At 40.6% G+C, this 10833-nt stretch overlaps 1 protein-coding gene across 1 annotated transcript; it reads right to left on the bottom strand.

Moving 5' to 3' along the window:
• Nucleotides 1–415: 415 nt before the first annotated feature.
• On the bottom strand, nucleotides 416–10153 carry LOC8028839. Its single transcript, XM_040217597.3, has 4 exons — nucleotides 10116–10153; nucleotides 5893–5946; nucleotides 3348–3636; nucleotides 416–793 (listed from the first exon to the last, which is right to left on the bottom strand). The coding sequence occupies exons 2-4, from the start codon at nucleotides 5927–5929 to the stop codon at nucleotides 508–510; spliced, it is 612 nt and encodes a 203-aa protein (XP_040073531.2). The 5' UTR covers nucleotides 5930–5946; nucleotides 10116–10153; the 3' UTR covers nucleotides 416–507.
• Nucleotides 10154–10833: the final 680 nt, after the last annotated feature.

A 10833-nucleotide genomic window follows, 5' to 3' on the forward strand; every position in this document is an offset into this window, starting at 1 on the left:
AACTTCACGCTCTCGTTTGCAGGCTTTTTTTCTGCGTTCTATTTTAACTTTTAATTCCGTGGCAAGGGCTACTTTTAATTCTTTTACTTTTAATTCCGTGGCAATGGCGTAAGTGGCACGGACCACTTACGCCGTCCGTGCCTGTATAGGTGCATGAGCTTTACAGAGTTTCGAGGATAACTGCATGTCTTAGCAATCTTTTGATATTAAAAAAAAAGTTTTCTTATTATTTATTCGAGTCTCCCTACTGCTCAACTTTCTGGAACTACAAAATTCCCTTTGACTTTAAAAGCAAACTGCTGGAACTTTATTGAAAAGTATTTTCAGCAATGTATGGAACGGTGAACAATTCCAATATCGCATTCACCGTACACATTTATGTAAGAAAAGCCAAGTGAAATATAGGTGCGAAGAATTCCTGCAGAATAAAATACTTCCTTTTATTTATTTTGTGTGAAACTAGTAGCGACCGACATAAAAACAATTTACGTACTCAAATTGGGGTGATTAATAAGGGAAGGGTGCTTTCCGAGCAGCTCTATTCAAGGCTTGAACGTAAAAAACTAGGAAGTTGGAAATTTTGTCCCCTAGATGGTTCAGGAAGCCTTTCTTGAGGGCCTCGGAGACTGGGACGTTCTTAAGTCCCGTAAACTTGACAGACGCCTCAAGAGGGAGCACGAGCTTCAAATCTGCGAAAGGTGGTCGTCCAATTTGTGCCGTTGCATTAAACTTGCTGAAGATGGTGGTGAATGTGCCGACTGCAGTGACGTTGTAGAACACTCGACCGGTGTACCTACAAGGAAGGCAGTATAAGCTATTATGATTACAGAAATCAAGAAAAAGGTATCACTCTTTTTTTACAGCGGTAGTTGTTTCGCCCTAATTAGGTGTATAGCCTTAAGCAAAAACATTACTACAGAAGGTGCGTGGCCTTGTTATTTTGTACGAACAATTAGTATAAATAAAGTAAGACAAATTGGTCTTCCAACGAGGTTTTTGAAGGTTTTATACAAAAGGAGAATGCTCATCATGTGAAGGCGGATGCACATTGATGTGAAACAGTTTTGACTACAAATGTATAAATTGTCAATAATTTTTAACGCCCCGGATGGTCTCTAATCATTGTAAGGTAGAGCAAGAGCTGAACTTAATTTTATGTATACAATTTGGTGACCACATTGATCCTTTGAAACGTAGAAGTTCAAAGTTACTGTGTTCTTCAAGCGCAACAACAAGCTGAGTATGAGATAACCTTGCTCCGGTTTCTTTTTTCTTTTTTTTTAAGAGGAAACTGCATTTTACAGTTTCATTACGTAACTAAGGTAGCTAAACTAAATATGCTATACCCTGAAGGTAATTTATGAGGACGATTTCACTTCAAATATAAATGAGACAAATTATATATTGTTTTGGTTCTTAATTTCACCTTTCTTATATAAAATGGGAAGGGGAAATAGGGAAATGTCATATAGACCTTGTGTTTATTGGGCTCGGCTGAGATTAGATGAGAGTAACTTTCAAAACATGGAAACGAGAACTAAAATCTGAAAACGCATTTATATACAACTGCAGCATTAAACAGAGCCGTATTAATAGCTAAACAGTCTAAAAGATCTCGCGAAAAGGCAACGAGTTTTACGAAATTCATCGGTCAGTTTTTGGTCTTTTTGTTGCCTAATTTCTAAACTGTATGAAAAAAAAATGCTACGAGCATTACCCACATTAAGGCGACGGACAGTGATGCGCTCGTTGTGAACGTTTAGTCGGTTTTTAAAAGAGTATCGTTGGTTCAACAACCGCAGCCGAGCTATAGTGACGTAATTCGCAGAGCGAGTACATCACTCTTATACAGGGTGTTTTTAGGCTTAACAAATTGTAAAAGATCAAAAGCGCTGTGAAACTTGTTCGCTAATGCGGTCTGTGAAGGTGAGTTATACGGCCAGGAGAACATAACATAATATTAATGAATAATCGTCACGATAATTCAAATAAAATATTAACCATATTTATGAATTACCCGAGACTGGGGTGAATAACTTAGAAGCATCAACTGTGGAAGAGAAAAAAAAATGTGGCAGGAGGACAAAGTTGAGATTTTATCCTTCTGTGATCTTTTTCTTTCACTTCCACGGTTGGTGTTTCTAGGTTTCTCGCCACATGATCTTGGGTAATTCATCAAGACATTAAATATACAGCAGCTTGCCTGTATTTCGACTGTAATAACTAATATTTGTTAGTTAACGTTTAGTTAGTAAAAATAAACATGAGTTTTCAATTAGAAACTTACTGAGCACGTCATCCAAAACAACAAAGTAATTCATTTCTAGGAGCATGAGTGGCTTGGTAGTTTTTTTTTATTACTCCCAGAAAGTTTGGAATCAAAACGACACTAACAATAAACATGAAAATACGCAGGCAAACGTGCAATAGCTCCATAATGAAAACCCGAGAATCAGAATATATAAAATAATTGACCAACACACACAGTGTCTCAAATCATAGACGGGCAAATGCACACAACGTCTCAACATCGAAAAACGCGTCCATTTGTCTATTATGCTATTTATTCTCAGTCTGTTTTTTTTTTCATGCAAGAACCATACATTTATTTTCGCTAATTACAAATTACTTTAACAAATTTAATTCAATTATCCGACTTATCATAACGTTACCCCCAGAATACATTATTGTGTAAGGAGCTCGCCGCGCTCCTTTTTTGTTCAGTTTGCAAAACCAAGCTGTAAAAAAAAAAAGGAAAAAATAGAAAAACTGATTTATCTATAAAAAAAACAAACAAATTGAGCATATACTTTATGCAGGGCAATGTGCGCTCCCCTCAAAGTATAAATCAATTGACCAAGAGCTCAAAAGCTAAAAATTTTGCGCAAAAGATTTAAATTGGCTTAGCCTTTATAACGACCGCTCCAAGAATGCATTAAAACATTAACCCTCTCCCCACACAACCCAAACAAAAACAAAAACAACAGCAATAACAACCACAACCATGACAACATTAGTAGAAATTTAAAAAACAAAGTTTAGTAAATTAGCCTGTGGTCAGAACGTTTATCCTCATCTATTATCTGCAGAGTCTAACAAACATGTTGCAAAGGTAGTATTGAAGTAAATGTCATTCCTTTTTTTTAAATATCCGTTGGACTTATGAACAAATAACTCATTGCATATTCATGTGAGTCAGAATTCCCTCATTACTTTTGTGTACCTCTCAACAACCTTGTTCAGCTCCGCTCAATAGACGGTGTTTGGGTGTTTGCTTTCATTTGTGCCATACTAAAATAATATTTGGCCTACCGTTGCGTCATATTTGAGAAAATTCGTCCATTTACCTGAGGGTCAAGTTGGCCCGAGCAACGACGTGACCAAAGGTGACGTTGCAAGTGGCGTTGACGCGGTTCCCAATTCTTCCATTCTGACAATTTCCTAGACGTTTAGCTAGGCGGAATCCAGTGATATTCAGCGGGTGAAAATAGGCAGAAATCTTCATCGTAGCGTTCAGGGTAACGTTGTAGTTGCTAGAAATCCATGGATCAAGAGAGCTGAGCTCTCTGGGCATCTCCACACCCAGCACCCGGTCCACATATCTATTGGTGTCTTGCACGGAACCGCAGATGGCTCCTGTAATAAATAGACAATAGTATTATTTGATGGTGTTGCGACACGGCTTTCCTTGAAGGCATAACGAATAGGACTCGCTCACTTGAGAGACATCAGCAGGCAGAGAAGGAAATGCGATGAAGGTGTTAGAGAGGTTTATCGGCTTATGGGTAAGGAATAAATGCCGTCCATGGTTTTCAACACAATCTCAGGAAGTTTAATAAGATATGCTGTTTGTACACGGCACACATCTTACGAAAACCAATGAGGCGGTTTACGGGTTACACATGTGCAGATATGCAAAGTTATTTGTACGTCCTAAATTTGTTTCTTGCTCCGTCACGAGGGCACTTTTTATATTCCGTTTCACATCTAGTCTGGAGGCAGCCAACGCTATTATTCGATGCAGCCAATCCAGGAGAGCCAAAAAGTGCATAGTCATGGAGCTCGTTGTCTTTGTGCGTTTAGGCTAGGTGGCGCTAGCTGCCACCCGTTATAAAGGGTACAGCCGTCAGCATCCATCAATCTGGCGTTTTCCTATCACCGGCTAAACCAATCATGTTCGGCAAATGTGGAGCGACCTGGTGCTATCTTGCGCGTGATTGGTTTAGCCGGAGTTTGGCAGGGTGACGATGCGCTTTGATGTTGCTTGATTGGCATTATCGGATCTGCATGTTAGCTGCGGTCGGACTAATGTGAGGGAAGTAAAGAAACACGCATTGCATGGCTATACTTCGTTTCAGCTTCGGTCCGAGCGCGGCCGATGTTATGAGCCTAAGGGCCAATCAAACAACGAAAGAGGCACAATATCATGGCGTGCTCTCTGCAGTTGATAGGACCAGCCGGTACTCGCCGTCGCTCTGTGCGTGCTCCTCCGCCGGCTAGTCTTATCAAGCGCAGAGAGCACGCCATGACGCTGCGCTTTTTGCGCTGTTTGATTGGCCCTTCGGCTCATAACATCGGCCGCGCTCAGACCGAGACCGAAACGAAGTATAAGAATACTTTTTTTTTATCTGTTTGTAAGTCAAGGGGTCTACTGGGCTGCCGTAGCCTATATCATCCAAGAACCACACGTTCTCCTGATGCGTTATATTTCTGCCAGCGGTTCATGTAATGAAATATACGCTGATTTTATAACTGCTCGACTTAATTTCATTCAGAATGTTGCTCCTAGACATTTTTTTTCGAATAAAAGAAATAGACAGTGTAATAACAAACCCGAGAGTACAATTGAACATACCACCGGGTTGCAACGAAATGCAAATAGTGACGGAACTTCGAGCCCTCTACCGGCGCAGCTTTCGAGACTGCTGTGCTTGGCGATGTTTAGACACATCGGAGTTGGGCGCTGCGAGGTCGTGCGTCCTACTCCGTTACGTTTGAACGTCCCCAAGCACAACCCAAACATGGAAGCGGCGCCGGTAGGGGGCTCGAAGTTCCGTCACTGTTCGCGTTTCATTCGAACCCGATGGTACATAGCGTATAGTTCGTTTTACTCCGACCACGTATCCTAATGCGTAGAGGTTAGCGCGAACGTCAGAACTATACTTTTTACACTTCAGTCATTAAAAATAGTACAAAGAACGATTAAAATTTCTCACGCATTAATGACCTATGAAATCGTATTCTATTACGCAAATTGCTGTGAATACAACTGTTTATATGAAAAAGAAAAAAAAATCCGATTGCTCCGTAATATTTTCTACATTCCCACAGGCTCAAGAATCACAAAGGCGTTTGAGACGTTATTTATTTTAGAAGCATGTAGACTTAGCCGACGACGACGTGATTGACGTCATGTAAAATGAAGCATTTTTAGATAACATTTTGCCTCTTTGATATATTTCATTAGCGCCATGCATAATCATTTATAAAATAAACTTGGCCAGAAAAAAAAAATGATATTTTTAGGTTCAGATGTTTCACAAAACGTAATTCATATCTGTTTTCTTTCAAGGGCGGCTGTATTTATTCCACTGCGCATAAAAAAAAATTGTTTGATCACTTATGGCGATTTACTAAAATGTATGTCTAAGAGGTTCTTTTCGAAACTTAAGTCACCACCAAATTCGAAACTTGTTGAAGGACATACTTCTAGACGTAGTACAGAGGGCGTTGTTTTTTTTTGTTGTAAAAAGTTATTTTGTAGTACTGTAACCTACCTGTTCTTTTTAAAAATATTAATGTCTGGGGAATGTGTATGTCACTAAGCCTATGAACGAAGTGTTTTAGAAATAAGGCTGGCCATTATTAGTTAATACATTTGTTTGTACTCACCAACAAGCAAGGTTGCGAAAACGGTAGTATACAGCATCGTCGTCCGAAATCGCCCTATAAAACACACAAAACAAACAAGATAGTTTTAGGTCATGTCGAGTTTGGTCTCTGAAAACGCTGGGAATCTTATGGTGTCTCAGAAATGTATTAAACCTTTTCCTTTAATACCAGCACATTTTGTGATATCACTTTGTTGTTTCGCTACTGTATGATTTTGAACGACCGAGGAAAATGTACGTACATGGGCGCGAATTCTTCCGGAGAATTATTATTTTACGCCTAGAAAATTTACCAAAACAAGTAAAACTTAGTTCAAACTCAGCGTTTTCTTTATGGAGGGCAAGGAATTAAAAGGTGCTTCTGAACAATAAATAAATGTAAATTTTATCATGATAATAATTACCATTACCATAGCACTGACAACTGGCACCATGATGATTTTCATGGTTATCTATTACATCTCGATGCCGTATAGGGACGCTAGAGGGATGCTGAAGCGAAATTTGGAGCTCACAAAACAAGGCTCGAGCGATAGGCAGGACGCTGCACAACCTAGGAACCTCACTCATACAGTGACATCTCTAACGCATGGCCATATTTTTGGAGAAGGAGTGCGCGATTGAACATGTCCGACGAGGCCGACGAGACATGTGACGTCACGATTCTCGTTCCCTCTCCCCCTCACTACGTCCCCTCTAGCAGGTGAACCGAAGCGAGGAGAAGAGAAGCGAGGCCGCTTTCTCTCAGTCTTAACTCTTCGAAGAGAATCATGACGTCATATTCCTAGATCGATAACGCCCTTAAAAAAAAAAAAAAAAATACGACCATTCCTTTCAGACATTGATGCATGAGTGATAGATTTGAGTTTGTAGCGTCCCGTTCAACACTTCTGAGGCCTTATTTTTCGAAATACAAATTTCGGTACAGCACCCCTTTAAACAAGGCGAGTAAGAAAACGTATTTACGTGTATACCGGCATCATAAATAAATAGCTAAAAAAAAACTGAAAACAAAAATGCATTTGCATTTATGGTCTGAAATTTGTGACAGGCGCTTGCAGTTCACTTATCTGTCTCCACGTGGCGTATTCACCTTTAACTTTACTCCGTGTGCAAATTCCCGCAAAAGCGGAGTGTTTACCGAGTGAAACTGTATATAAAATGGACTTCGAAGATGAAAAAAAAAAACAAAAAAACTAAAATGTATGTTTGGCCTAGTTGGTTTATGAGCATCTTGGTTTAGAACAGCGCGACAAGACAAGCACAAAGTAAAGACGAAGGATACGAAAGCGCTGAACATTAGGTAAAAGTTTATTTTCACCACTGCCAGTATATACAGTACATGTACACATGGGCAACAGCCAAATAAACAAAGAGCGTAGAAAAGAGACAAAATGTATACCGTCTCAGCATCTTATTAGTTAAATTATGAAGTGCTCTGTCATTGTCGGCCCCTAACCAGTAAGGAAAAAAATTTCTTTATGGGACATAACAACGGGGGCCACGCTCTCACTTTGTCTTATAATTTGTTTATTTCGTAAGCTTCTACTATCTCTCCAATTAGTTTTTCATCCTGCCTTTTAATATTTTTTATTTTTCGTATCCACAGTCACGGCAGTGAATTCGTGGATGACCGGAAATTTGTTTTGTTATATTATGCTAATCTTCCTTTAACAGTTCATTAATGCACCGTCCGGTCTGTCCGATGTAGAACCTGTCACAGGACAGACGAATAAAATAAACGACGCATTCTTTACAGCTAGCGAAAGGCTGTCGGTGATTTTCGTACGATGTTTTCTCTCTTTCCCAATCTTGTTCACTTTTCTGCGCAGGCCAGACGAACGCTCAGGAGCAGAAAAAACTACAACTTCTGCTCCTTTTACTATTCTCTTTAAGTTGTGAGAAATCTTGCGCAAGTACGGAATGACGCACCTTTTTTTGCTACGGGTTCTTGGACACTCGTCACTTGTTAGGCGCGTTTTCAAGTTTTTCAGCAATTCTTCAGCCACTAAAGCTAGAATTATCTGTGGTTAGCCGGCATTCGCAAGTCTTTCTACTTGTTTTAAGAAGCTATTTGACAGACGCCGGTGACATGATTTAGAAAGGGTGGAAGTGAAGCATGAATACACAATTCCTCTTTTCACAATCTTTGAATGTGCTTAGCCGAACGAGAGGATCGGCTTGTTACTTCTGGGCTCAAAGGCCCAGCATTCATGCCCGGCTGACAAATACAGGCCTATAGGTCTAAAACTCTGGTAAATTGTAGGTTGCCAACTCATGCGTCAATTACAAGGGTGCAAGACAGTCTTTAAAAATGCCAAAAGTTGGAGACTCATCGCACCCTAAGTAAAGAACCAACGTTTGCAGTGGAGCCCCAAAAGTCGGCACTTGAGCTACTGGCCATTGTGAGACAAGTATCGAGCCGGGCTACCGAAAACGGGTCCGGACGATTCAATTCAGAGGGTGTCTATATGTTACCCCAGTCTAAATATTCAGCCGTCAAACTTCTCCTAAAACGCACAGTAGAGTACCTGAGAAAGAGTTGCTTTGCACTGTTGCCAACAGACATGGAAGGTGAATTTGTTGTAATGCCTAGAGACCTATCTGTCGAAATCTTCTGGGGCTATTCGTTTCGTCTTTCAAAAGTGTGACGACGTATCGTTGGTCAAGGGGAACGATGCTAAAGGGCTGTGTAAGAGCTTGAATCTAGAACAGCTATTGCGAGCGATCGATACAAAAGAACCTTCGTTTACATATGTTATTTTTGGCAAAACCTCATAAAATCAAGTGCCCGTTATGGGTAGTAGTGTCTGAAAATGAAAATTGGCACAAGTCTCTCGCGGAGTATTTTACAAAGAACCTCAACTTACTGAACATTGATGGCACATTCAAAGTCAGGAACGTACTCGGAAGATGTAATATAATTTGTAAGTGAAACTACAAATAAGCGCCTTTCAGCATTTTCCGTCGACGTAAAATGTTTGTATTATTGTAATATTCTATTCTACATAGCCAACTAACGCGGAACGTTAATTACCGTACCGAAAGAAGTGGGACGGTAGTGTTTCAAAAGAAAAGTGGTATCCCCACAGAAAGGTTTTTGGAATTATACTCCATGTGAAACGACGGCTTCTGGCTATTCAAACATTTTAAACGTACTTGAAGTGAATGGTGGGATAGTGTAAACCGTACAAGAAATATGAAATTATAAACTAAGCTGCGTAAATGTACACCGCCGCTATAAACGCATACGCACAGGATAGAAACAAACAACAAAGACGCGAAAGATTCACTCACCTGACAGATGATGCATAGAGTCACGATACAGCGACGATACTTTTATAGGGCAGCTGTCTCCTCGCTATCTTATCACGCTTAGACAGTAAGTTGCACTTGCTTCACGTTGTGAAATGCTCGCTAAGCGCTCTAGGATTAGTCAATCGGGAGCAAGATAATGTTGCGTTGACATCTGCAACGCTCGATATAGAACAAATCCAGCAAAAACAAAACTTAACACAGCACTGCGTTTCTACTGGGATGTTATACTCCCACGTTGAGATCAGCGAACGCAGCATAGCGCAGAACGCTCGCGTTTCTTTGGCCGGCAGGCAAGAACTCGATATCTGCGACCAATCAGTATATGCGTGAGCTGCGCTACGTCGCGTGTACTACGCTCGACATTACAGTCTAACGGAGCCTTTAGAGGACAAGGCCTGTTGCTACAGCTAACCGAATTATATATATATATATATATATATATATATATATATATATATATATATATATATATATATATATATATATATATATATATATATATATATATATATATATATATAAAAGTTCTTCCTGACGAAGGCCGGACTCCGGCCGAAACGTCGAAGATTAAATCGTCCGTTGTTGCTGTTTTTCACTAAGGGTTTTTTCTTCTCAGTTTTATATATATATATATATATATATATATATATAGTATTTTTACACAAAGTTTCGGAAAGTAAAAAAAAAAAGAAGGAAACTTTACGAATTAAAGTAAAATGCAGAGGTACATAGTAGCACGAATAACTAGCAATGATGTCTTTGTAATCTCTAAGGAAACTGACAGGAAACAACACCCGGCTTGTCTTTCCACAGAAATCGTTAAGACTGACACAGCGTTATTTAATTTCAACTGACCAGCATTTTGATACCTACAGTAAACTGAGCTATACGGAAATCAAAACTTACACTGAACGAGAGGAATGCTTTGTTGTTTTCTTCTGTGTAGCATAACTTCGCTTCTCGTCACGGCTCCAATGTCACGTGAATGCTGAACTATCCTCCGGTTCATACCAAGTCTGAGCGCAGCCGATGCTACGGTCCGACGTAGCCAATCGAGTAGCGCCAAAAAGCGCATCGTCAGTGCATTCGTCGTCTTTGTGCTTTTGCTATAATCGGCGAAGTGAATGGAGCACAGTAAAAGCGCAGGATCGCGGGGCATTCCCTGTGCATGATTGGCTAAGCCGGCGATAGGGAAGGCACAGGAATACGAGCGCCATGACGACAGGCGTTTGGCGGCACTTGATTGGCTCAATCGGATCGTAGCTTTGGACTTAAAGAGTAACAAAGTACAGCAGCCGTTTTTTCACAGTGGAGCTGTTAAGGGCTAGGATCGTGTCCGGTACCAAACAATTGTCGACACCCGTGGCCGACACAACACTCTGCTTGCCACCGTCGCTCATAGATGGCGGTAGCTGTCCAGAGTGTTACGTTTGCCGGTTGTCTGCTTGCCGCTGTCGCTCATAGATGGCGGCAACATTTCTTCGGAGGAAGAAGACAGCGGGAACCGGAACGAGTGGAGATGTGCACAGCAGCGTAAATGGTTTCGCAACCGCCGCGAGTCCGCTATCGCCTACAGTTACACTGCGTCCAGCGCTTCAGATTCCCTTGCGAAAGAAGAGTAGAT

Source organism: Ixodes scapularis, unplaced genomic scaffold (genome assembly GCF_016920785.2).
Source record: "Ixodes scapularis isolate PalLabHiFi unplaced genomic scaffold, ASM1692078v2 PGA_scaffold0__279_contigs__length_252992795, whole genome shotgun sequence".
Taxonomy (NCBI): domain Eukaryota; kingdom Metazoa; phylum Arthropoda; class Arachnida; order Ixodida; family Ixodidae; genus Ixodes; species Ixodes scapularis.

Bases quoted from the DNA above. Each gene is read 5' to 3' on its own strand.
- LOC8028839 (XM_040217597.3), bottom strand. From the start codon at position 5,929: ATGCTGTATACTACCGTTTTCGCAACCTTGCTTGTTG. The intron at 3,637-5,892 runs GTGAGTACAAAC...TATTTATTACAG, and splicing joins TTTCGCAACCTTGCTTGTTG to GAGCCATCTGCGGTTCCGTG. The intron at 794-3,347 runs GTAAATGGACGA...CCTTCCTTGTAG, and splicing joins CGGGCCAACTTGACCCTCAG to GTACACCGGTCGAGTGTTCT.